At 46.3% G+C, this 27,706-nt stretch overlaps 1 protein-coding gene and 1 pseudogene across 2 annotated transcripts; both read right to left on the bottom strand.

Moving 5' to 3' along the window:
* Positions 1-244: 244 nt before the first annotated feature.
* Positions 245-26,181, bottom strand: LOC136651073 (protein kinase C and casein kinase substrate in neurons protein 3-like). Of its 2 annotated transcripts, none has more exons than XM_066627180.1 (10): positions 25,994-26,181; positions 12,716-12,786; positions 10,767-10,923; positions 9,599-9,834; positions 8,724-8,885; positions 7,608-7,783; positions 6,899-7,019; positions 5,022-5,119; positions 3,669-3,763; positions 245-1,497 (listed from the first exon to the last, which is right to left on the bottom strand). In XM_066627180.1, exons 2-10 carry the CDS (start codon positions 12,776-12,778, stop codon positions 1,382-1,384), a joined length of 1,224 nt encoding a protein of 407 aa, XP_066483277.1. In that variant the 5' UTR covers positions 12,779-12,786; positions 25,994-26,181; the 3' UTR covers positions 245-1,381. The 2 variants fall into 2 exon arrangements, with proteins under 2 accessions (XP_066483277.1, XP_066483276.1); XM_066627179.1 differs by lacking the exon at positions 25,994-26,181 and adding an exon at positions 24,989-25,278.
* Positions 2,600-2,716, bottom strand: LOC136654538 (5S ribosomal RNA; annotated as a pseudogene).
* Positions 26,182-27,706: the final 1,525 nt, after the last annotated feature.

The following is a 27,706-nucleotide window of genomic DNA, read 5'->3' as shown; positions in this document are numbered from 1 at the left end:
TGAGTCTTGTTGGTTTACGGTGTTGCTGAACTGTAGAGCACGCATTCTCTATAGATTGGATTTAGGCAGCGGTCACCACTTCTCAAAGACCTGATCATCAATCAAAACAATAACTAGACAATGGGAGGAACGGAACACCAGGAGTATCACCAGCATTTCTGCAGTTTCATCAGGAACTGCCACCCACACATTTTCAAGGTTAACTTTGCAGCCATAAGGACTAGACGCTTTGAAACGAGAAGGCTTGGAAATCGACCACCAGACTTTATTTTCCAAAGTTTCCAGATGAGGTTAAACACCTAGCCTTTCCCCCTCCTCAAAGTTCATAATTCTCATAAGCTCACCGTCGCAATTAGACAACCACATGTGGTGCGACTGCCGCTTCAAGAACAGTGCAGAAATCCAGGGAAATGAGGCAGCAGGCACAGCAATGCTCTGTTCACCGCATGGCTGGGGTTTACAAAGAGATTGCTCTCCTGTGAGAGATGCCACAAGGGAACATTTTACAGTAGCAACTACCCATTAAGTGTCAGGCTGTACTCCACCTTTTAGAACCCACAAGTGATGGTTTGGTTGATAACCGTCTCATTATCTCTATAAAGCATGGCCTGCCTCTCTCCTCCCAGAGATGTCTTTCCAGTTCTGCTTTTTTTCAGGTGCTGTTGATGTCTCTCGCAAAGTTTCTTAAGAGGCGGCCAGTCCTCGGGGGCAGGGTGGTTCCAGGCTCCACTTCACAAATGAGACCTTAAAGGTACCTTTATTTATAGGCATGTGTGTCCCAGACATGTGCAGAAGGAGTGGAGGTATGTGCCAATGTGTAGGCGTGCATGAGATTGCACAGGTGAATGGTGTGCAAATCAGGCTGGGTGTGTGCATCCGGTGGGAGGTGGTGTGTTGCCCATATCTTAACAATTTGTTCCCTGGGCTGTAGGATTGTTTCTATGCCATTGCCTATTGATCAGGCCTATGTCAAAAAAGCGAAACACACCCCTGTTCTCAAATACATATAAACTGAGCATCTACTAGCTTCTTTTGCATAATTTATTCTGCAGTTCTTTGGGGGAAAGGGTAAGAAGCTGTGCAGATCTTTGAAGCCCCCCCCCCCATCCACTTGAATTCTGTTCGGCCCAACCCATCAACCCATCCCTGTTTCTGAGATTTCACCAGACATCACCCTCATAATTTCAAGGTTAACTTTGCAGCCATGTGGACTAGAAACTTATTTATTGGAAATAAAGCTGAGGCTCTAAGGAAGCTGAACTTCGCGCTGTTCTGTGTCTGTATGGTGTGATCTCAGAAGAGCAGACTAGACATAGCCTTAACATTGGTGCATGGATGTGTGCGTCCCCCCTGCTTTCCTTGCTATTCCTAATCCCTCCAGCTAGCCCTGTATGGGCTCCACATAGTTAGCAGGGTAGAGTCCCACACGCCCACTGTCAGTCACCCCCTTGCACCAGCCTTGCTCGTCCTCATCTTCCAGCTTGGTGAGAAGCTCTCCTGAGATGGGGGGGGAGAGAGAGAGAGAGAGAAACCCATACATCATTATATTAGTATCACAGATGAGCCATAAACAACTATCAGTATTGTACAGCTACCAGTTTCTGAGCACAGCTCAAAGTACTCGTACTTTCCTTGAAAGCCCACTGCTGCTTGGGAGACAAGGGTAGCCATCAGCCCCACATAAACCTGTCTGAATTGCTAAATTTCTGGAGAAAAAGGGACATCTTTGTTGGAAATAGGGTTGAACTGAAAGTTCTTTTGCTCAAAATTGGGAGCAGTTCTGGAAAATGAAAAGAGGGGGTCCAAAACCGTCCTCAGTTTGCCTGTTTTTACCACCTTTTGCAATGACAGCAGTCAAGTTACTCCAGATGGTTAACAGCTGGAGCCCTTTTTATTTTTATTTATTTTTATTTATATTTTTCAGAAGCCCCATCAGAATGACATTATGTCAGTGGTTCCCAAACTTTATCAACTGGCGGTTCCTTTAACCCTTCTGGCCATTGGCCATGGCTCCTTATTAGGGCTACAATCCTATACATTGTATAGGGCAGCGGGTTTTTTGTGAGGATTCCATGGCTCTCCTGGCTGTTTTCTGCAGGTCCCCAGGGAGCCACTGTTTGGGAACAGGGTGACCAGATACAATGGAGGAAAGAGTGCCTGTACCTTTAATCATTGTACAGAAGAGGGAATTTTGGCAGGTGCAACTCAACATGGATGGGTTTAAAAAGCTGCACCTGCCAAAATTCTCTCTTCTATAGAATGATTAAACTATAGGCACTGTATCTGGTCACCCTGTTTGGGAACCACTGCATTATGTCATCTCATAGTACAGTTTCAAGGTGGGGGGTCCTCTGGCAAATAAAAACGGCAACTGCTGGGAAAATCATGGTTACTGCCACTAAGTCACCACCCTCAAATCACCAAACTGGCCCTCATAATGTCACCAAATTGTGAGTTGGAGATTTCTGCTCAGACCTCATTGTGGTGCTTCATCAGTGGAATGCTCTCCCCAAGGAGGCTCACCTGGTGTTATAAGTCATGCATTTCTGGCTCAAGGCATTATGGTTAGCAACCTTCAGTCTCGAAAGACTATGGTAGAAGCCTACAGCACCCGGTATTCCCAGGCGGTCTCCCATCCAAGTACTAAACAGGCCTGACCCTGCTTAGCTTCCAAGATCAGACGAGATCGGGCATGTGCAGGGTAACAGCAAATACCTTTTTTATTCACGCAGGCCTTTTATAATGTTTCTCAGCTCTATTGTTTTATCCTGCCTTGCTACTATTAGTAATATTTGACATTGTTTATACAATGATGGTTTTGATGTTGGGTGTTGTGGTCAGGATTTCAATTTTTTAGTAAATAAAATTAAATGCACAACACCTTAAAGAAACGCAATAGTGGTTAGCGTGCCCAGTAGGGGCACAAGTAAATGCAATCAACTGCAGAAGCTAGTGTGGCATCAATGTTGATGAATAGGAGAAGCAGCAGAACAGGTCAGGGTTTGGTAAAACCAGCAGACCTACAGAATCTCAATCCAGTCCATGGTTCAGTATTCTAACTGCTACACCAGTGGTTGTCACACATTTAGCACTGGGAACCACTTTTTAGAATGAGATTCTGTCAAGACCCACTGGAAGTGATGTCATGACCAGAAGTGGCATCATCAAGCAGGAAATTTTTTAACAATCCTAGGCTGCAATCCTACCCACACTTACCCAGGTGTAAGTCCCATTGACTATCATTGTTAAAAATAATATACATAGTAGCTTGTTAAAAGTACAGGTCTGTAACATTTCCCCAAATGCCCATTTCCCCAAAGTCACATGGTAGCATCAAGTCTAATATCTTAAAATAAAATATTGACATGAATAATGACCCACCTGAAATTGGCTCGTGACCCACCTAATGGGTCCCAACTCCCAGTTTGAGAAACTCTGCACTATACCATGCTGGCTCTGAGTGGTTTGCTATTTCACCTACTCTTGAAAGTCAGATTGTAAGGTCCTTGCAGCAGAGACTCCCCTTCTTGTTTTTACATGCTTCCCTTCAATGTATCTACATTGAAGATCCTGCAGGCACATTACCCTACTGAAACCAGACTCTGCCAAAAATAGAAGATGGCCTTTGCAAGGATGAACTGGGGTGGAGGGATTGGGATGGCACTAACCTGCCTTGAAGCTTAGCTCATCGGCCTCCTGGCCAGTGTAGTCATACACAGCACGAACCCGCTGGCCTGACGCTGGAATAGGAGCTGGTTTAGTACTGTGGAAGAATGTAAGAATTAGAGGAACTATAAGCAAGTTCTTGTCTTGTGTGTGACCCCCCCCCCCACTGCGATTATTGCATTTTCATCTCTCCTTATGGCTCACAGGATTCCCTCCCTCCCTCCTCATTTAACCTTCAGAACATACCTATGAAGTGGGCTAGGCTGAGAGATAGTGATGGGCCCAAGGTCATCCATTCAGTGAGCTCCATGGCTTCCTGAGGAATCTGAATCCAGTTTGCTCTGTCCATGGTTCATCATGATTCTAACCACTATACCACACTGGCTCTGTGTGGTTTGCTGTTTTACCCAATGTTGAGAGTTGGATTGCAAGGTCCTCGCAGCAGATACTTCTTGCTTTTACAAGCTTTAAAGCAGTATCTACACTGTAGACCCTGCAGGCATTTTACCAAAGAGCTGGTTTAGCATGGAACTTAAAATTTGAGCTGAAAGGCCCCTTGTTCAGATTTTGCCACACTTTTCTTAGGTGAACTTCAGGCAAGCCACTGTTGTTGTGGTGGTGCTTGAACAAGAACAACAATCACATGGCGTGGAACCATGTGGAACTCCTTGCCCCAGGAGATCCCTTTGGCTCACAGCCTTCCTGTCTTGCAGTCCTTCTTGAAAACCTGACTATTTTGGCAGGTTTTCAGTTAGTGGTTCCTGAATTTTGTTTAAATGCTGACTGTTTTGCATTTTTGCTGCTATCCAATTAGTGTTTTTCACTGTAATCGATTAATTTTGATAAGCCTTCTTGGGCTTTCTCGTGAATTGAAAGGCAAAGTAAAAATATCCTAAAGAAACAGTTAAGAACACACACACCAGCATCACGGCTCCCTCTAGTGATCATCCTGGGTAAATCATGCCGATATACAATTTGCTAAAAGTGTTGGTTCTAAACAGCACAGCACCAACAACACTGTGTGCCTGTTCTCAGGGCCACATGATGTGGGGGGTCCATGACTAGTTTTCTGCTGTTTTTATTTTTTCTGAAAAGCATCTGGTTGGCAATTGGGCTAGGACAGAAGAAGATGGGGGCAGGATAGGGGCGGATCTCAGTGGCAGTTGCACCCGCCATGTCCAAAACTCCCATCCCAGCCTTGCCCTGGCAGGCTTTGAGGAATCCCATAAGGGGATCACAGTGTGGCCAAGGAGGTACCCCTGCAGCCCACAACTTTCTAGGAGTCTATTGATCCACACCAAGCTTCCAACCCCTTCCTTTTTCCACCTCCTCTTTTGAGGGGCAGCAAAACTCACCTGCTCTGGGAAGGGGTGATGCTGCGGAGCGTGGCTTTCTCTGGCTCTTTGACTTTCTTGACTTTCACCTGTGGCTTCTCCTGGTCAGGGCTCCAACTCTGAATGGGAGAGAGTGGGTGGGAGAAGCAGTTCAGTTTTGTTCAGAGCTTCACTTGAGCCAAAACACACTCATACATGCGTGTGCAGGCACACACCCGCCTTTTCATGGCCAAGGCACAGCACCAGAACGTATACAGTGGGATAGGAATGCAGTTGCATTTAGTATCTAAGGATAAGCTGCTGGCTTCCCCCCCCCCCTTCTTTCCTCCAGACTCTGTTTCTGCCTTTCTAATGACCGACGGATGATTGGAATGTTTTGTGCTCCCCACCTCCGCATGCTCGCCTCTGGGAGACCCTTGCCCAGCTCAGTTTCCTAGTGAGGAGAGAGAGCTGATTACTTATGCTGCTTTTTGTAATAAATTGTCTCTTTACAAATGTGCAGGCTGAGCCAATCAGAAGCCAACAGCAGCAAAATCATCCTGGCTCGCTAACATACTGGCAACTTTTTCTGCCTGCCAGAAACATAGGAATTTCTCCCAGCAAGCACTCATGAAACTTTATATGTCTTTTCTTTCCACAGTCATACTGTAAAAGCTGGTTTCTCTCTAGGCTCCACCAAGGCCACGTGGTTTGAAACACATTCCAGTGGCTTGGAGTAGCCACTATGACAGAGGGAGAGGAGACCTTCACAGAGCAGAAAGTCATTCTTTTGGCCAAGTAAATGATTTGCAGTGCAGCCTGGATGGATCCTCCCCCTATGTCTTTGTACTGGTGCCTCCCTTTTTGCCTTCCTCAGCATAACCACCAGCCATCAAAGCTCCTATGGTCCACCATCAGTTTGGAACTATTTGGAATGATTAACTATTTGGAACTAATGTATAGGGACTATTTACTGTGGTGTATGTCAGCTATAAAAATCCTGAAACAAATACTGAAGTGCCATCACACCAGACCTTTCTTGGAGCACACTTTGGGACAAAGTCCTAAAATCTGAGCCTCTAACCTCAACCCTATTTTCCAGTTTTGATCAAACTCCACCCTTTCCCTGCCTCCCTAAGTATATAGATGCCAATTTAGGGCACTGAACCATAGTCATAGAGGTGTGAATGGGAAGTCAAATGAAAGCAGAGAAATCCTTTCACACCCCCCCCCAAATCCCCCCCAGTAGTTTGCCAATTTAACAAAAAGAAGACCAAACCTGTCCTGAGGTACAACATGGTTGGTTGTTGTTACTTGCCAATCTGAGAAATCCCTCCCTAATCCATGGTTGAACTGCTGTGATGTCATGGAATGTTCATAAATACATTCATAACCCCTGCTAACTGGGCAAAGAGTTCTGCTCCTCTTATATTTAGCAGAGAAGAGTAACTGTCCCTGTTCACCCAAACATAGTGTCTTTTCCAGTGGCTGTTGCTGGTGTCTCTTCTGTATTATTATTTTTTTTTTAGACTGTAAGCCCTTTGGGGACAGGGAAACATTTATCAGTTTATTTGGTTATGTAAACCACTTTGTGAACTTTTTATTGAAAAGCAGTATAGGAATATTCTTAATAAATAAATAATAATAAATATTGTAACTTCCCAGATGTAAATTGTCAGCCTAAAGGGCCTAAGGACAGAGAAAGTTGTTTGTTCTTGGTGGAAAGAGGTACGGAGCAGGCAGAAGTGTTAAATTTGGAATCAGCTAAAGCTTTTTCTAGAAACTGTCATGGACTTCAAGTGATATATATTATCTGGGACTATTTGTCTCTGTGCCTACAGGCTGGTTGGAAATGGAAGTGCTTCTTAGAGTGTGCAGAGTGCCCTTCTCTCACCATTAAGGAAGGGAGAGGTTCCCACCTCAAACTGTGGCCAGTTCATGGGCATCCCTGGTCCATGTCGATTACGCCACCATTTGAGGTCATCCTGGTCGTTTATGTCCTCAATCGCTTGGTGCAAGTCACTATAAACAGCTTGGATGCTGAATGAAAATGAACAGGAAAGAGCATCAGGTGGCATTCAAAAATCTCCACTCCCCAAGTGCCTCCTTGGTTAGCACTACGGTAATGGAGAGAATCCTGTAAGCCACACATAAAACTGGGAGAAATGAGTTGGACTGCAGAGTCATACAACCATGAAAAGATCTGGACAAGATCCCACCCGACCCCAAAACAGGCAAGAAGGCAGGGAAAAGTGCAGAAATGCTTGGGGTGGCATACTGCTAATGGAGATAAGGGAAGCTCTAGTGCTCTGTCTACTGGGCAATGGTGGCACTACAGCTCTGAAGGATGGAGAGACAAGTTTTGTACAGTTGTTGGTAGGCTCGTAGTGCAACAAGTAACATAAACCAACAGGCAGTTTAAATAAGGAACCACTATTTCAAGTGGGGCAATCATAACAACATTAAAAAAGCTTTGATGGATCAGGTCAAGGGTCTACTTAGTCCAGAGTCCTGGTTCCCAGGTGCTCCCAACAGAGGTGACTTTTTCTAATTTTAAAGGGGGGTCCTAGGCTACTTCAGATATATTTGTGACATGCCATTTGGGCCTCAGTTAACCACTTCCCACACCTGGGGTTAGCGGTGACATCAAGGCGCCTATGCAGGGCGTGGAAGGCCCCTTTGAGAAAAACAATGCGCTTCTGCTCCAGCGCCTGCCCCTGCTCAAACACTGACTCCATCTCCTCCATGTAGCGGGGACTGCAGCGATCCAGCTCTTGCAGGGTCTTCTCATAGCGCTCACGCACCTATGGAAAGGGGTCAAAGGTCAGAGAGATTCACATATCAGCTGATGGAATCTATTCCTAAAGATTATTTTCTTTCCACCGTGATGTAATGTCTGTAAGCCAAGCCCACCCTGATAAAAACCCTCCGGGATTGCTTTGAGCAGTCTCTTAGAGAGCGACGTTGATCCCTGGAAACTCCAGGTCCATTCTGTGTGCCAAGAATCCTGCTTTCTCTGAGGCACGAGCCCTTTGTAGTAGTGTGGAGACAGGAAGAACATCCTACAGCCTTGCCCCTCAAGAGATGGCCCACATCGTCAACCTGCTATGTCTTTAATAAGAACATAAGAAGAGCCCTGCTGGATCAGGCCAAAGGCCCTGTATCTCACAGTGGCACACCAGATGCCTCAGGGAGCACAAAACACAACAAGATACCTGTGTCTGGTGCCCTTCCTTGCACCCGGCATGTCATAAGAACATAAGAGCCTCACTGGATCAGGTCAAAAGGGGCCCATCTAGTCCAGCTTCCTGTATATCACAGTGGCCCACCAAATGCCTCCGGAAGCACACAATATAGCAAGTGATCTTGCATCTGGTATCTTTCTTGCTTTCTTCCCCTCCAGGACCAGCCCAAGATCTCTTGGTCCCTGAGGCAACATGCCAAATGCTGCCCCTCCCTCTTCCTGGATTGAAAAAAAGAAGAGGGAAGGAAGTATGTGAAGGAGAGGAATGTGATAGGCTATGCTCTAGCCCACCACTCTCTTCTCCCCTACTTTAACCTTTATGCCCCATCATCTCTTTCCAATCCAGGAAGTGACAGCTGAGCCTAAAGAATCTATAAGCACCAGGGCCAACAGCCACACCGGTGAATGCCTGGCCATTTCTTCGAGTAACACCGTATGCGAGAGTGGCCGTTTTGCCCCACCTCACAGTCCCATACAGAAAGGCAGAGAAGAAACCCCACCTTGTTGACTTCCTGGCTGCAACGCTGATGTTCCTCCCTCAGGGCACGCTGCCGATCTGGGGGAGCCTCAGGTCCTCCTGCAGCCTGAGCTCCAGTCTCCCGCAGGGCTGCAATGTATTCTTTGCGGCAGGACTTGTGGTATAAAGCTTTGGTCTTCTCGACCTGGATGTGTGAGTTGAGGCGGGAGAAGAGAGTGGGTGGAACAGAAATCAGCAGAGAATGGACATACCTCAGAAACAGTCATTCCTTCCCCAGAAAACCTAAACAATCCCAATCACCCAATACACTAGGTTCTCCAACCATGGGATGTCCCATCAGGTGGAGTGCAAGGACATCTATATGAGAAGGCCATAGAAGTCTCTCACCCGCCATCAAGGACAGATAGGTCTTATTCTATTGCTTCTTCTGAAGCTAGATCTAGTGAGATCTAGAGCCAGGCAGGCAGGGCCGGCCTATCCTTGAGGCCAACTGAAGTGCCTCAGGCAGCAGACTGACAGAGGGTACTCACTCCTGTTGACCTGGTCGCCTCCACTGATTCTCCTCCTCCCACTCCCTGGATTGGAAAACGGGGACAACATGGAAGTGTGGAGGAGAGAAGAGCAATGGGTTAGACTAGTGTCAAAGGAGCAGGCCCCCAGGTAAAAGCGTAGCATTTGGCATATCACTTCAGGTGCCAGGTGCCTTTGGACCAGCCCTGCAGACAAGAGCATATGAAAGGTCAGAGAAAGGGGAAGAGAGGAGTGGTCCTGACAAAGAACCAAAGAGGAAAAAAAAACCCACCAGATCATTCTGGAGAACGCAGGAGCCCTGGTTTACATTTGTCAATTTCTTTAACCCTGCTTCCAGAAAAACCCAGTGCCCCACATTCCTCCCACCTTCTTGAGCTTCTTGGTCCAGGGTTTCTGTGCCTTCTGGAAGCCACTTTCCAGCTCACAGGCCTCTTTGAAGCCCCCAAACAGCTTGCGGTGGTAGGAGTCATGCTGCCAGGCCCGGATGCGTGCCGTGTCCTCTGAGACCAAAGCCCTTTGCATCTCCATGTGTAGCCGGCTCAGCCGCTCAGAGGCCCCCAAGAATGCTTGCCAGGCCCTTAGCAGGGAGCCATACAGTGGACCTAGATTCGGGGGGGAAGGATCAATGATGGCTTCAGAGTTCATATTTTGTTTACACAGATAGGCAAATATACAAAAATCAACAGGGTATAGATTACAGCTCTCTAAAAATTTACATTTTATGTTATATTTCTCTTTAAGGGCTGGTTAATGGATCACGGTCGGTATGTGGTGGCTGTTCTAAACATATCTGTGTGACAACAGCTACCATGTGGTCACCTGTTTGTATAAAGCAGCTCCTCGTGATTTTCTCCACCACCACAAATGTTGCAATTAAAACTTCAAGCTGGGAAAATAAAGCTGTTTCTAGTAGGCCTATGGCAGGTGAGTTTTACAGCAACAATATTCATGGAAGTAAAAACACATCTTTGTTCCTGTAACCCAGGGGTGCCCAAACCCCGGCCCTGGGGCCACTTGCGGCCCTCGAGGACTCCCAATCTGGCCATCAGGGATCCCCCCCAGTCTCCAATGAGCCTCTGGCCCTCCAGAGACTTGCTGGAGCCCGCGCTGGCCTAATGCAACTGCTCTCAGCATGACAGCCAACTGTTCGACCTCTCACGTGAGCTGTGGGATAAGGGCTCCATCCACTGCTTGCTGTTTCATATCTGTGATGCAGCAGCAGCAGCAAAGGAAAGACTGGCCTAGCTTTGTGCAAGGCCTTCTATAGGCCTTGAGCTATTGCAAGACCTTCATTCATATAAGTTCCATCTCTAACATATTTATTTATGTCTATTTATTCCAATTTGATATGCAAATTAATTTTTTTTCCCCTGGCCCCTGACACAGTGACAGAGAGATGATGCGGCCCTCCTGTCAAAAAGTTTGGACACCCCTGCGTGTAACCCCACGCCCCTTGATTCTTTGAAAAACCTGAATGTTGGAAGTAGGATAAATTCATGCAAATAAGGTTGGAAGATGGGACCCAGCGACTCACTTGCATCCACGAGGGGCCGCCACTTGCGAGTCCACTCCTCCATCTGCAAGGCATAACTGCGTTCAATCTTTGCGCGCTCTTGGAAGCAGTTCACAATCTGGTCACAGGCACGATACCCATCATCCAGTCGCTTCACTGTGCTCTGGTAGTGATTGGGCTGCAGGAGAATGGAGGGAAGGGAGGAACAGGCAGGAGACAGTCTTGGCATCGGTCTCCAAAACAATGCCTTTGGTTTTATGCACCTTTCACATAACCAAGGAGAACCAAATCTCTGTCTTAGCCAATCAGGCTTTATTTGTTGCCCTAAGAAACAGGGGCCACTGATGTTCAGCATCCCCTACTGTAAAACCCACCAGTTCTGAGGTGGGCAGAAGGTCAATCAGCAAACTAGAAGGGTTCATCTAGAGAATTATAGACTGGGTGGGTTTGATCCAGCAAGGCACTTCTTAATTCCTAACAGTAGTGTATAATCAAGATCACTTAACACATCTGGGGGCTCTGCACCTGAGGATTTAAGTATCTGCGGATGCCAAGCTCATGGTATGAGGGCCTCAGAGGACTTCCTAAATGTGACTAGAAGTGGCTTTTGGTTGCGCCCGGAGATGTTCTGAGGTATGGGGAGGCCACACATGCACTATCCACGCCTCAGGTCTCCAGGGTGTGACGGGAAGTCACTTTCAGTTCAAACCAGTGACTTCCAGAGCACACCCATGGCCTCCCCATGGCTCAGAACACATCCGGGTGTGACCAGAAGTTGCTGGCATGAACCAGAAGTGACTTGCACCCTGGAGGCTTGTGAGAAGGCTGGGAGGCTGTGCATGACCTCTGGATGGCAGGGCATAACCCAGGAAAGTAATTGCAGCACTGCACTCCCCCCCCCCGGTGGAGTTCATTATCCATGGAATTTGATATCTGGCACAGAGGGTCCTGGAATGGGTCCCCTGTGAGTGCCAAAGTGCCCACTGTATTTGTTCTGCCTTAACTGGTAAGTGTGAAAGACTGCCTTACTTTAAGGACCACCTTTGTCCATATGAACCATATTGACCTCTCAAGCCCTGCTCTCCAACCAGTCCTGAGCACAGTTTCATGTGGTAAGTTCTAGGGACAGGGCTTTCTTGGTGGGGGTGCCAAAACTTTGAAATATTCCCTCACCAAGGATACTTACAAAGCCCCTCCCTTCCCTGTTGTGAAGCAGAAAGTAAAGGCTTCTGTATCACAAGGTATTCTATCAGGGACAACCCAAGACCTCCTGAAGCCTGAAATGCTGGGCCAAATGGTGTGCTCCCCTTATCCGGTGATGTGCCAGGCCAGCCTCTGTTCCTCCTTCTCCTGGGACGGGAAACAAAACAAAGGATGGAGCAGAAGAGGAAGTGTGGAGGACATGAAAGCAGTGTTTAGCCCACCACTCTTCGCACTTCTTCTTCAGCTCTGTTCCTCTCTTCTGTTTCCCATCCAGGGAGAGAAAGGAAGAGAAGCAACAGCAAAGGCAGAAAGAGGTGGCTGCCCCTCCATTGCTTCAGGCAACTGCCTGAGGATCCAGTCCTATCCAACTTCCCAGCTCCAGTGTAGCCACAATGCAGCCCCGTGATAAGGGAAAACATGTTCCCATACCTGAAGTCAGCTCATCCATGCTTACCATTGCAAGAGAACTCAAGTGTTTGGTCTCTCCCCGCCCCTCTCTCTCTCTTCCACCCACTTATCTAGAAACCTTATTTGCCAGGACTTTTGCTCCAATAGATGAAACTTCCATTATGCCTCAAAGAATCCAGAAACCATCCCCTGCCCAGTTTCCTTTCTTTCTTTCCTTTCTTCCCCATCGTGGCATAAATGTCACACAACCTTGGCTCCACATTCTGCTCAAAGGAATCTCCTGCTATATCCACTGCCATACTCAGAGCAGCCCTTGACCACAGTCCCTGGGTCTGCAACCTTGGCTTTCTGCCACTTACCATCCAGAAGCTGCTGGTGGTCATGGGCTCATCCGCAGCCACTTCACTGTATATAACAGACATGGTGTCGCCTGTAGGGAGAAGAGGGATCAGGTATTTGACACCTTGTAAAAGTGCTAAATGAAGATTTTCAGTGGCCCCCAATGTGTCCCTTCCTCTGCAACCCAATCGTTCTGTTCCTTCACCAATTCCCCCCCCCCCACCGTCCTGACACTCTTTTGACAGAGGCATACAGGACATATCTGAGACACAGTTGGTGCTCCTTTCTCTTCAATGGCCCACACCGCCTGGAGTAATAGGTGGGAGGGCAGAACCTGTCCCTGCATCAGACAATGCATCCAACTAATTTACATACGATTATTGTAATAAGCAATGCTAAGAACTGAGGATGGAGTCTTCAGCCTACAAAACACATGGTCTGCTAATGAGCAATGATGGAAGAACATAGTTACAGCTTTCTGCTCAGCTATGTTCTTCCATCATTGCTCATTAGTAATGAGCATAAACTCATAAACTTATGAACTCATGAGCTCATAAATTTATGAAGCATTACTGCACATCAGTCGATCTAGCCCACTATTGTCCCTTTTAGCAGGCAATGGCTTTCCAGTGTCCCAGGCAGAGAGAGGCCTTTCCCAATCTGGCTATATGGGCTTCAAGGTTATTTGTGTGTGATAAAGCAAATGACTTCCATGAACAACACTTTAGTTAGGGCATCCTTGCATTATATGGGGGCATCCCTCTCTCCACATATTATTTTATTGGCATCCTTCAGTCTCGGAAGACCATGGTGTCACGCTCTGAATGGTGACTCTGGAACAGTGTCCACTCCAGTGCGCGAAGCCTGGGTAAAGTAGGTATGGAGGATAGGCTGTTACCCATGCAGCAAATCCCCCTCTCCACGTCGCTGAAATGGTCCAATGGAAAGGCAGAGGCCAATACGGTTGGTTCCAGAGGCGTCGCAGGAGTTGCCAGAACATGACTGTGTTCAGCCCTGAGCAGCCTCAGGGACTCCGGCTCCGGATTTTGCCTCGAGGTTGCTCCTGAAGCCTTTTCCATAACTGGATATAGCCACAAGGCAGTGGAGGTTTGGGATCAGAGTTTTCCTTCTCTCAGATGAGCTGCCTTCCCAGGCTGACGAGCCCCATCTACCCGGTGGCTGTTTAGTCGCCTCTTACGACAAGTACAGCCAAACTGAGGGCCTATTCTTATCCCCAGCCCTCAGGGGAACATACCCTCTCTCCACATCCCCTCTCCACATAGCCCTCTCTCTCATACCCTCTCTCCACATAGCCCTCTCTCCACATACCCTGTCAAAATGAGGTGTGTTTTTTAGTACGGTAGTTATTAATTAGGAGCCAGGATAGTGTAATGGTTCTGCTATTGGGCGTAGAGCTGGAAGATCCAGGTTCAAATCCCTGCTTAGCCACGAAGCTTCCTGGGTGACCTGGGGCTGGTCACTCTCTCTCAGCCTAACCTCCCTCACAGGGTTGTTGTGTGCAAAAGGAGGCAAGGAATCATGTAAACTATCCTGAGCACCTTGGAGCAAGGCTGGTATAAAAATGTGAAAATTTTAAAAAAAAATTACTACATCCAAAAAAATGTGCGACAAGGTCTGCCTTGAAGAAATTCCTGGGTGAACAGTATAGCAGCATTCCATAGTTCTCTGTGGCTTCCAAGTGTATACAGCATACCACAAGCCATCCTGAATTATCTGCCACAGACCTTGGAAAACGGAACTATTTCTGTATAGAAAAGAAAGAAAACCTTGCTAGCAGGTGATGCTTCTTCCCAGCTCCAGACTCTGCCTACCCGATCTGCCCTGGTTTGTCTACCCATGATTCCCTCTGGCTCAGGATGGATTTTTCAAGATCAATATCACTTTTTTCAAGCTTAAGTCATTCTGAAAAAAGGTATTTCTTTGAGCTACTATGACAGTGAGCATGGTAAAGTACCTAAAGGATATTATTATTATTAAGAATATTTATACTGTATACTGCTTTTCAGCAGTATAAAATAGTTCACAAAGTGGGTATAAGGAGTAACTTAAGGAAATGCTTATTTATTTAAGGATAGTGCTCATTATAAATGGGCAAATGTTTTGGGGGGAGTTATTCTTACAGTGCAATCCTATATATTTTTATTCAGAAGTAAGTCCCACTTGCATTCTGTGGGGCTTACCATTAGGAAAGTCAGTATACAATTGCAGCCTTATTCGATTCAATGCTAACCCTTAATAGATATTAACGTACACATTGACACTGAGGCTTGGTGGTCAGGTTAGAGCAGTCCAAGCAGCTTATGAGGAAATTACTGACTTTCCATTCATTTCTTTGAAGCTCTACCAGAAAATCTGGTAATCCCACCTAGTGATGAGTGCTGGCTAACAGTTGTTTTCTAAGTCTTAAACCTTCAGTGCAAGCCTATGCATGTCTACTCAGAAGTTAGCCCCTTTGTGACCTATGGGGCTTACTCCCAGGAAAGTGTATACCAGGAAATGATGGCACCCCTATTTTCATCTGACAATGAAAAACATGATGTGAACAGTGGCATAGCTAGAGGGGGGGTGCAAAGCACTACGTTTTGCAGGGAGTCTCACCAAGTGTGCAGGCAGCCCCTCCCCCTGCCCTTTAGAGCCATTCTGGGCTGCAAGAGCAAAATGGAGGCATGCCCCCTCTAACTACCCCCTCTAGCTACGTCACTGGACACGACCACTGTTTCAAAAAGAACTCTGCAGTCTTATATAATAGCTCTATTTTAGCATCATCCTGACCTCCATTTGCAAGGATTTGTCTGCACAAAAAAGGTGAAAACTCTTTGCCTGTGAAATATATTAGCACCTGAAATATTTTTGTATATGGATAGCAGAGTGTCTCTCTTCTCCATATTTTATATTGGGGTATTAACTTGCTGAAGTAGCGGGTAGCAAATAGCAGATTAACAGCATAGTTGACTAACAATTTAAGATAACCAGCACAACCACTGTGTCGGAACTGCCCAAGGTAGTTCAAAGCAAAGGCCCCCCCCCTTCAAATCTCTACACATACTTTATAACTTATAACAACTTTGGAATGTGGGTCAGTATTATTAGATGGAATTTTCCAACAGAGGGCATGAAAAAGGGGCTGGGCAGGTTCATGGTGGATAGACCTATCAAAGCTCAAGACAGCTAAATGACACCTCCACATTCATAGCCATTGCATCTGAACCACAGGTGCTAGCATCAAACAAGAAGGGTGGGCTGGTGCCTTCATGCCCTACTTGTGAGATTTCAGACTAATCATTGTTGGAAACAGGATGCTGGATTAGATGGACCTTTGGTATAACCCAGCGTGGCATAACCCATGCTGGTATAACCCAGCACCTCAGCACCATCTCCCCCCTGTACCCCTCTCAGTCCGCCCCTTCCCCATTGCATTCTTTGCCTTCTGTGGCTGCCTTCCTTCTCACCAAGCTAGAGCCTTTGCAGAAGTGGCATTGCTGAAAGGGCAGTGCTAAGAAAGCCCAATTATCACGTGGGCTGGATAAAGAGCCTCACCAGTGATATCAATATGCCCAGCTCACAATACAGAAATATCCCAAGATGCCCAGTTCACAATATGAAGTGCCCACAAGGCTCTTCTCTGACCAAAAGCCAGCATCTAAAATCCCTCTTAGGGAACAAGCTAGCTGTGATATGGGTTCACAAGGGTAAACAGAAAGTCATAAATAAGAGCCATAAACAAATAAAAGGGATGCATAGAGTACCAGATCCTTTGTAATGGATATCTCTGTAAACAAATTGCCAATGCGTATCAAATTGCCCTCCAAGATGTTGATCTGGTAACAATGCCAAATGTTGTTTGTGGGCCTGTTGGTCTGTTATCCTTCCCATCCTTCCCATAGATGTGTTTTGCTCTCTTTGTGTGCTCCTGTCCCCCCTCCCCTATCTAAAAGACCCTATAAAACCTGCATCATTGTAATCCTTCGAGGTCCTCCACGTGTGTGTGTGTGGGGGGGGTCCCGTTTGCAAACGAGTAAACGTTTGAAGTCCTCTGAATTCTCCTGTCGCCTGTTTGTTTGCCTCTCCCAAAATCCAAAGAATCGTGTGTGTGTTCATTCGGGGTCACCAGGCTTCACCACAGGCCTTATGTTTGACACCCCTGAGTTAGAGAGTCACTGAGAGGCTTAGAACCACACACAGTCCACCTCCATTCCCCCAACCTTGCCTTTTAGTCCTGGGCTGAGTAGCTATTTGCTCATCCTAAGAGAAGAAAATCCTTGAAAGAAGTACTTCTAAACAGACTGGAAGATGTGGAGTGCATTGGTTACTAAGCTGAGCTCCCACCAAAGCTTTCTTCACTATGCTGTGCTGGAAACTGATCAGCAAGTCAGAGGATGGGGTTCGATTTGGCATCAGTGATAGAGGACCGTGACCCTCAAGTGTCAAGGGTGAGGACCTTTGAGGCATGGAGTGGATTGCAGTGGGAAAAAGAGACTCTTTCTGGTAACTTCTTTGGTGTCAACTACTTCACGCAGCCGCTGCAAATGCTGAATATAAACTCAGCACAGAAAATAAAGAATTTAGGAATATTGCACAGCAGTTTAAGAAATACTGAATATCAAATTACCACAAAGCTGACTTTGCACATCACAGAGTAACCCTTTTAAAAAAAGGTAAATGATCTAAAAGGAAAGTGAGTTTCTCCTATGTAAAATGAGATGTGAGTTTTTGTCAAGGTGTTAGCAAAATCAGCTAACCCTGCTACTACAATTCTCCATTTCTCTGCAGTTCTCAAAAGACAGTTTCTCTGGCTATGCCTGGCCAGCTGTTATGTGTCCCTCCCTCCCATTCCCTCTTCTCCGTCCTCCCACCCAGCTCCCCAACCAGCCTGCCAAGGGATCTTGGACTGCATCACTTGGGAAAGGACTGAGCCACTGACGGCACTTTTGTCTTCAGCACCGGATGGAAAAGCCATTTGAAAGAGGAGGAGGAGGAGGGGAGAGTGGGAAGAGGAGGCTGCCAACGGGGAAACATGTGTTTGCAGTTAGCTGGGACCGCAGGCAAGAGAATAAATAGCAGATTGCAGAGAAAAGCAGCACACGGCAACGACATTGTCCAAGACACAATCTTTCAGGGAGGCTGCAGAGGTCCAAATCCAGGGCATGTTCAGCTCCAAGAGATGCACAGAACTGCAGCCCCCAAATGTTTGAAACCTATCTCCCCCCCCCTCCCAAAAAAATAGAATCACTGGCTTTGAAATGGAGGCTTTCAAATAGTGGTCAGGATGCATGTGCAAATTCAGAGCAGGCGAGATTTTTTAGGAGCCGGATAAGAGGACAAGCCTTTTTCTTGACTTCACTAGGCCCGGCTGTTTACACTGGTGCCTTACACTAGACATCTGCAGTTTTCCCCACTGATGCTACTTAGTACCTCAGAGCATACAACATATGTAGCCCTGGTAGTATGATCCCCTTACTGCAGATTTAACACTTAGGGCGCAGTCCTAACCCACTTTCCAGCACCAACATAAGGGGAAAGCAACTCTGAGGTAAAGGAACAAACATTGCCTAAACTTGAGGAGGCCTCCTTGACTGCCCCCCAACTGCGGGATGCAGCACATGCCCCACTGGCACAGCTATGCCAGTGCTGGAAATTTGGTTAGGATTGTGCTCTTAGAGATAATGGCTGGCTTAAAGTGAATCGAGTGACTTCAGAGCTGAGCTGAGATTTAAATTTGGGACTTTCGGCACATAGCTTATGCTCTTATCCATGGCCATACACCCACCTATTGGATGCTTTTAATCCATCCAATGCTGCTCTGGATGACCAGGAATAGAGCCTCCCCCGTTCCAGTATCAACTTGCAGCTTCCCTCCATCCAGCCACATGGCTGGAAATCAGGATTTCTTTGCAGTCTGGAGACTTAAAACTCAGCCCTAACTCCCCCAGCACCGAGGCAGCTGTGACAGAGGGGTGCACACTACATCCTGTGGTGGTGGTGGGCAGTCATGAAGACTTCCTCAAGGCAAAGGAACATTTGTTCCCTTGCCTCAGGGCAAACCTCCGCCTCCCCAATGGTCTCCTCAGCTCTATGCCAGTTATTTTACTGGCCCATGTCCAATGAGTGTAAAGGAGAAGGAAGGGGAGAAAGGACAGACGTAGGATTCGACATGAGTTGCTGCCCCCTGGATCCACCCCTTCCTCCCACATTCTGTCACTTGCCATCCCCCTTTCCCACCCAGACACTCCGTCATCATTCCTCCCCCTCTCCACTCCATTCCTCCCACAGCCTGCCCCTCTTGCAGGCTCACCTGTGCTTCCATAGATAGCCAGCAGTGGCAGCGAGCTGCCGACATAGCCACTATTTGCAGCAGTAGTTTCAAAATGGCTGCTGTTGGCATCCTGCGCATGGTGCTGTATGGCCATTTGTGACAGTGAAAACTCTGTTCCTCCGTTGTTCACATTAGTTAGGATTGGGCTGCTAGAAACTACTATTCTGCTACAACTAGGAATGGCAATTTTGTGTAGTGACAGAGAACTAACACTGACTCCAGAGAAGAAAAATGAACATTTTTATTTTCCTGCAGAAGTCGGAAATTTACTTTCTACAAGACCTGTGGTTACGCATACTGCGCACTCAGCATCTCACCTCTCTTTTTACACATTAAGCACTTCTACCAGATAAGACATGCTTCTTCCATGTAGAAGCCCTGCTGACTGGGCAGTGAGGCACCTTTTAAAGCAGTGACACGTTCAGCAAGAAGTCAGCCAATGTCCCTATTCATCCCAGCATAGCATCTTTTCTAATCACTGTTGGCAGGGCTGGGCCAGCCATGAGGCCGACTGACAGCCCAATCCTATGCTTGTCTACTTAGAAGTAAGTCCCATTAGAGTCAATGGGGCTTACTCCCAGGAAAGTGTGGATAGGATTGGGCTGCCAGACAGTTGCCTAAGGCAACAGAAGAGGGGGAGCACTCACCAATCTCCACTGATCCTTCTCCTTCCATTCCCTAACATGTGATGACTGTAGCCTATAATTCTGCTCTTCTCCACGTTTCCTATTTTACTATGTCCCTGTCTTCTTTTTTCAGTCCAGGGAATGGACTAGCACATCACCTAATAAGTGGGGGAAGAATTTGGCACACCACCTCTGATACCAGGAGGTCTTGGCAGGCCCTAGTTGCTGGTATCTTGTGTGTGTGTGTGTGTGTGTGTGTTGTGTGTGTGTGTGTGTGTGTGTGTGTGTGTGTGTGTTCCTTTTCTAAACTGTGAGTTCTTTGGGGCAGGGAACCATTTTAGCATATATTTTCCGGTGTAAACCACTTTGTGAATTTTTGTTGCTGCTGTTGTTGAAAAGCAGAATATAAATATTACCAGTAATTCATAAAAAGGGAGATCACATGCCAGTAATGACATAGCACAAAGCTTGCGTAACCCTGGACCTTGTGGAAAGTAAATTTCTGCCTTCTGTATGGAAACTGCAGAACAACTGAGATTGGACACCATCCACCCATCTGTCGATTCTACTGTACATCCCTTCAGTGCTACCCAGTCAATACTGTTCTACAGTCAACTGATGGCAGAGAAGTATGACTGTGGTTCCATACAACAGTGAATATTGCTCTGGTTTGACCATGAACAATGTTTCTCTCCACATGTGAGCATAATGCTACTGGTGGGGATGTATCTGATGCAGTGCAGATGGCCATTTGGCCCCTCTCTTGGTTCTTTACAAAAATGACAATTCAAAGACATGAAGGAATATACCAATGCACAGTGTAGCTCTGTGCAATTTTTTAAACTAAGATTGAGGGATTGCTCAGGGATGTGAGAAGTCTGCTACTCAAAGAAGGCAATTTGGCAGGTCAAGCCAAAAGATGATTATTCCAAAGGGAATTTCTAGACCTGAATTTGGTCTACGTTTGGCCTAGATTAGGTCAAATTTAAAAATGTTTAATTCTGATATTTCTTCTTTACAAGTAAATATTTGAGTAATGTTTTGTTATTGTGTTGTGTTTTTTTTAAAAGCTAAGGGCTCAATCCAGCCAAAGTTAAGAATTCTGAGATCCCTGGGGGAAAATGAAGTATGTGCACAACTCCTACTAAAATCAATGAAACCTCTATGCGCTGAACTTTTGATTGTGCCTGAAATGTTACATTTGGCAAGAGAACAGTATCATGTGCTATCTTGCCAAATTCAAGACTTTACCAAACTCCAACATCACCCATGTCTAGGAAATCTTGTTTAAAAAAAAAAATCAGCTCTATAAAGATTGTGTTGTAAAAAAACAAACAAAAAAACTATCCTTTATTCAAGACCACAGCATACTCTGCACATATTGTCACCTTTTTTTTTTCCTAGCAGGGCTTCTGAGCTTCTAACAGCTGCAGGATAAGGCAGAAATTCAGCAGGTGCAGTTTGCCCCATCACTGTATCTCCATGCCAAGTGCAGCAGCTGCTGCTGAGCTGCTGCCTGCCACATCGCTCTTAAAGGCACAGGAGTCCTGCTAGGAAAAAGAATGGCATGCTTATATTTCTAGATATTACAATTTCTAAATGCTATAGCACAGAACAATCACTTATTCAAAATGTTGCCCTGCCAAACCTGTTCCTATCCCCAGATTCCGTTATGCAGGTGGAACAGAGTGTGTGTGTGTGTGTGTGTGTGTGTGTGTGTGTGTGTGTGTGTGTGTGAGGATACATTTCCCCTATGCTCTCTTCCCCATGGCTTCTACCACTAATGCAACTCCTCCTCCCCTCACAATGCTGGGATCCAGCTCTGCGATTTAATTTCATTTTGGCTGCGACTGGTTTTTCCACAAGCTGAAAAACTGGAAAAATATAGAGGAGAATAGAAGGCAGACCCAGCTGGAGTTGGCCAGCGTGGAGATGGAGAGAGGATGCCTTGGGGTGTGTTTGAAGGAAACAGGCTCCCCTCTGCCTTTCCTAACCTGGCTTCACTGCCTGGGGTTTCCATCCAAGACAGAGAAGAATGGGAAAAAAGACGAAAAATGGGCACAAATGCCAGATGATGGCTACCTTTCCGCAATGGGGTGGGGGGAGGCTGAAGAGAGCCTCCCATTCCAGCAAGGCTCCAAAATTAGGGGCTCATCACACACTCAGTTTTCCTCAGATTATTCTGAACCCCTCAATAACTACATTTTGACAAAATCAATGGCAATTTAATGTTCCAACCTAACTAAGATTATAGTAGTCACCATTAACTTGTTCCATTGGTTTCAATGGGCCTGAAGCATGACTGCTTTTAGATTGCCCCCCAACTTAACAGCCGTTCCATTAACTATCTTCCAGAAGCCAGCCTTTCTGCACCCATTCAGCCTTTCTAAGACCAAACCACAGCAATCCCTTAAACCAGTGTTTCTCAAACTGTGGGTCAGGACACCATTCTGTGGGTCCCCATTCATTCCAATATTTTATTTGGAATATATTAGACTTGATGCTCCCATGGTATGTGACAGCATTTGGGGAAATGTTACAGACTTGTACTTTTAACAGGCTACTATGTATATTCTTTTAACAATGATAGTCAATGGGACTTACTCCTGGGTAAGTGTGGGTCTGATTGCAGCCTAAGATTATTAAAAATTGTCCTGCTTGATGAAATCACTTCTGGTCATGACATCACTTCCAGTGGGTCCTGACAGATTCTCATTTTAAAAAGTGGGTCCCGGTGCTAAATGTGTGAGAACCACTGCCTTAAACAATTGGCCAGCATCCTCCAAATTACAGAGTTCCTCCAAACATTACAAAAAGTTTATGTAGTTGCTATCACCAAATGTACATATTTGTCAACAAAATTCCAAAACCCATTTCAGTCCCATTCTGCACCTGATAAAGTCCTTCAAATGCAAAGCAAAACCTCTCCATTGCATCCATAGTCTCATGAGGCCCTGATAAGCCATAATCCACATCCCAAATACCACTCCCATCCAGCACATCATGTAGGCCTCATTTACAAGCCCATATATCAATGCTTCAAGTCTATGACATCCAAGCACAGCCTCCCCAGTATCAGTCAGGCCCCAACAAATTATATAGACACATCCCCCACTGTGCTAGCACCAAGATGCTGGGGCCCCCCCCGAGGCAAACTGCTGTACTGGGCTCCCCATAATACCCCTGCCTGCCCCCAATGGTGTGTTGGGTGTTGCCACTGGTACTGAAGGGTTCATGAGTTTGCCTTACTGGGTGCCTTTCGTCAGTGCCCTACCTGAGCAACCCAACGCCACCCTGACGGACAACAAACAACTCGACTGCAGCCTCAAAACCCCTTTGCTTTCCTGCAGGAGCTGACCTGCCACTCAATCAGTAGAGTCACCCCTGCAATGTTTCTGCCAGTATTCATGCACATACCCCAAAACCCATCCTACCAAAAAGGCCTAACCTTGTGTTTCTTTTTAAACAGAAGTTGGAACAATTCCTGGGACATAACTAAGATATGTACCTTTTACATGTGGCGTCTGAGGTGGGTGCCTCCCCATTGCTTCCCTTCTCAGACATCCCAAGCATGCTCAGGGTCTCTACAACATTTACACCCAAACATTTCCACACCCACCCCAGGTCAGGTCACATTCCCCCCCCTGTCGATGCCCATGCAGCAACTCTGATTTCTGCTGGGGATGAAAGGTAACTTACCCTCTGGTGAGGCCCCCATCCTGTCTTTTCCCCCTTCTCAGTCTTTCTGCACCCAAGCAACAGATGGTAGCAGATCAGCAGTGAGTGGGACGGTGGAGGGGAGAGGAGAGGAGCAAAAATTGGGGCAGGTGCCAGAGAGGACTTAGCTGTGCCGCTCTTCCCTCTGTGGCTGCCTCCTCGCATTCTCTTACTAGTTCTCCATCCGTGCCTGCCACACTCACTAATTCATAGCACCTCCCTCTAGTTCTGTTTCAGCCACTTAATAGACTGTTTATTCATTCATCTCCAAACACTCTCCCTAATAATAGCCAACCTAATCGCGATTATTTTTCCTTCTTTCTGATCGATCTCTTCATTTATCTCCATACATACTTTTCTTCTATTCTATTTTCTCCTCCTCCATAGTCTAATTATATGGACTACGGTCTTTAAACTGGGGTTCTCTCCCCTGTGCCCCACACCACTTGCTTTCTTTCCTCAAACACAAATTTTATTCCTTGCTTCTCTCTTTCTTTCAGTCTTTCAAGGAAGGTCTCTTTTGCCAGCAATCTTGGCTGTTGAGCTGTAAGCATCGGTTGTATCAGAATATCTATGTATGTGATATCTTGAGAAAATATACAGTTAGTTCATGACCACAGATTATTTTTTTCTCTTCTACAAATCCAGCTCCATGTCCCAATTCTGTGCATATTTACTCTGAAGTAAATACAGCTGACTGCAGTGGGAATTATAGCCAAGTACGTATGATGAAAAGCCTGGCGGCACCTTAAGGACTAGCAGATTTATTGTGGCTTATACCACAATAATGCAGTTTGCCTTTAAATTGCACTTGGTTGGTTTCGCTGCTGCAGACTTCCCTGGCTACTGGTCTGGAATTTGTCCCAAGTTAGTCACCCATGACCCAGCTATGAGATATCCATAGACAGTCCCCCTGTCTATGCATAGGCAGTGCATAGACAGTGCAGTTTCACTGCTGCAAGTCTCACAGTTTCAATTAAAAATCGGATTAAATCATAGCAATCATAGAATTCCTATCAATGGTTCACCTGAGCAATGTTTTAATCTTGCATGTTTTTGCTGCATATTTTCCGCCCATGTCGAATCCTTCTCCCTGTGGATCTGCCGTTGCTCTGGAGTGTTCAAAACAACAGAGTTTCCCCACCACCACCATAATACACATTCTGGCTGCATAGATCAATTACCGAGGTGCTTTTTTTGGTGCACACTGGTTTCCTGTCTTTGCCTCGCACATCCTAACAAAAACAGATAGGTCATGGTGGTTCCTCTCTGATACTGACAACTAGTGGCTTGTCCAGTGAGTTGACAGCTACGGAGGGATTAGAACTCAGCACTCTCCCCCCCCCCCACCAGACCACACTGGCTTGCGTTCACAATGCACTCTTTCTACAATGTATCACTTGACACTTGTTATGCTTATTCATTCCTTCCAACTTCCCTCTGCCTTTCCCCCCAGCACCTCTGCCTTACTTCTCTAGAACCAAAGGGTTCCTGTATTCTACATTCATTCCCTGTCCATTTTAAGCATACTTTTTCTCCTCCAAGAGAGTTAGCTGTGCTGTTTTCTTGCAGCAAAGATTACACAGAGTCTTGTTGCAGACAACAGTTTAACTCACCCTTTTCCCCTTTCTCCTTCTCTCCCGCTTTTTCCTTCATGTCGCTGCCTGTCTGGAAAGAAGGCTGCTGGTGAAGAATGGATTTAGGCCTGGAAAATTCCTAGCTGGGGAATGTCAAACTTCAGAGGGGAAGGGGGGAAACTCTGGACACACATGTTCAGTTTAACCCTTTACTGCCAAGCCGTCAGTTCCAGCTCAAACCATTGCACAGTCCCCACCCGCCACGCACACACCACTGCAGGGACTCTGATAGCCCTGCCTCTTTCGCATGGTGTCCCAGGCAGGCATCAAGCTCTTTTTTACATGTCGCCCTGGCATATTCCTGTACACTCCACGCCCTGACAGCTGCCACAGCTGCACCCCTGGATCTTTTCCAAAACCCAAGGGAATGCAGCCCTTCTATTCCAGGACAACACAGCATACATGAGAGCTGGAGATTCCAAATGTTTGACTAAGATGGAAGGGGCGGGGGGGGGGGATTTCTTATCAACAGATCTTTGTTCAGAGACCCCAGAAGTGAAAATCTACTGTGGTGCTTTGTGGGTTAAAATTCTATCCTAAAATCCCAAATATAGCAATGGAATAAAGCACAGCTACAAATTCTGCAACCAAAGGTCAGCGCTATAGGAACAAATTGGTGTCTCGGTTTGTTTGGTTTTTTGCATACTATTCTGTGGTTACACTAACTGTGGGGCTGTTGTATATTTGAATTCAGAGTTTTTGTCCTATATGTGAGCATGTGCGCATGTGCATGCATGTGGTTTTGTTTATGTTCTCTTTTTTTTGCAAGAGTTAAAGAAGAGGGGACATCTAGAACAGGAGGAGCAGAAGGCAAGAAATGTTATAAGAAAAGGGGCAACAAACAATTATTATATCTATGGATGTTCCAACCCCTTATTACACGTAATCCTAACCATCCTGAACAAAACCAACTTTAGCAAAAACTGGCCCGTATTTTTTCTTTGCTTACATTTTTCTCCACTGTCATAAGGACTAGGCACTTACTGTTGTTAAACAAATGAAAGTTTAGCTTCCCAAGATTCCAAATTCTGCATTAAGGTGTGGCATTCTGCGTATCAGCAAGATGGTCCTGCAGAAGTCTAGCCTCCCAGTGCATTACCAGCAATGACTCCTGTAGGTAGGTTTTGTGACTCTCTGCAGAGGGCTATCACGACTCACTCCTGCCGTTGGAGATCATTATACCGGACTATGCAGGAAGCTAAGGAGCAGATCCAGGCTCTCCCTAGAGTGAGGAAATAGGGGGAAAAGAGTAGAATACCACTTCAGCTTTCTTCGACCTGCTTCTCCTCCTTTGGCGAAGCCTATAAATATCCCCATCCAATTCCCATCGCCTGGCTCAGGCTCTGGGAGCAGGAATTTGCAAGTTGTCTATTTTGGAGGGTGTATCTGGTTTCCGTAGCTGTCATTTTGAGGGCATGGACTAGCCAGAAAATAGGCTTGTTCAAAGAACTCCCAGGAAATTGGTGGCATTGACAGAGCCAAGAGTTTTTCTATGGCTGTGAGACAGCAGAGGGACAAGGGAGCCAGAGTTTTGTGGGAAATGATGTAGGGATTTTTCTTTAGTTCTAGCCAGAAACAAAATTAGGCTCATGGGTCTTGTTGTGTTGGAGGTTCTGGAACCTGGCTATAGTTGGGTCAAAACATTCAGTCTTTTTTTCCAAGATGACAGGGCAGTGATATTATTTTTCCCTTTGTATCTTTGTAATGAGTTAGCATTCAAGGATGGGGTTCATTCTGCTTGGTACAGCGGTTGGCATTCAAGATGGAAACTGCAAGCCTCTCTCAATGCCACCTGCCAAACTTTTGCAGCCATTGTGTGAAACCCTGGCCAATTTAGTGCAAACATTATGCTCATTCATACATTCTTCTCTACAGGGCCAATCAGTGCCATTACTACTCCTGAGTTACAGAAGGACCCAATGCTGGTCACATGTTTTCGTATGAATACAGTTTGGGGCTCTTACCTTGTAACAGCTCAGTTGTACAGTTACCATTTCCAGGGCCAGCCCAAGACCTCCTGGTGCTTGAGGTGGAGTGCCAAATGCTGCCCCCAGGTGGTGCGCGAGACTCTGCTCTTCTCACTTCTGGGATTGAAAAAGGAAAGTGTCTCTCCAGCACTCTAGCCCAACACTTTCTTCTCCTCCACACTTCCTCTTCTGCTCTGCCCTCTAATCCAATGAATGGGAGGAGGAGGAGAAGTGGTGGAGGTGTGTGGATGATGAGTGCCTCCCCTCAGTCTGCTGTATAAGACGATCAATTCAATTGGCTTCATACATGGGCCAGCCCTTACCATTTCATTCAAGATTGCACTGCTCTCAGCTCATTGGAGTTTATTGGCAGCTTTGGGGTTGCATGGGAGTCCAATCAGTTTTGCTTCATTTTGTTTCCAGAGAGGTACTGAGCAGAGATGGGGATGCTAGTCCATATGAAATTGACTGCAGGCTTCCAAGCCGCTGTCACATTCATCCAAAGAAGTCAAGATTTCTATTTCCCAAGAAAAACAATTCCTTTTCCAAACATTTGTAGGAGTGAGCCTTCAAGAATAGTTACCTTGCAATGAAAATCATGTTGGTATAGTAGAAAAGAACCAGAAGGCACCCTCTGGTAATACCTTTATTAGGATCAATTAAAATGACACAAAGTCTTGAACAGACTAGACTGGAGAATCATAAGAAGCACAGTTGGCGCAGCCATGAG

This window comes from Tiliqua scincoides, chromosome 5, assembly GCF_035046505.1.
Source record: "Tiliqua scincoides isolate rTilSci1 chromosome 5, rTilSci1.hap2, whole genome shotgun sequence".
In the NCBI taxonomy this organism is placed as follows: domain Eukaryota; kingdom Metazoa; phylum Chordata; class Lepidosauria; order Squamata; family Scincidae; genus Tiliqua; species Tiliqua scincoides.
This window is presented reverse-complemented; position numbering and strand designations above follow the sequence as displayed.

Bases quoted from the DNA above. Each gene is read 5' to 3' on its own strand.
- LOC136651073 (XM_066627179.1), bottom strand. From the start codon at position 25,028: ATGAAGGAAAAAGCGGGAGAGAAGGAGAAAGGGGAAAAGG. The intron at 3,764-5,021 runs GTGAGTTTTGCT...ATTCTTCCACAG, and splicing joins ATCACCCCTTCCCAGAGCAG to TACTAAACCAGCTCCTATTC. The intron at 1,498-3,668 runs GTTAGTGCCATC...CCCCCATCTCAG, and splicing joins TGAGCTAAGCTTCAAGGCAG to GAGAGCTTCTCACCAAGCTG.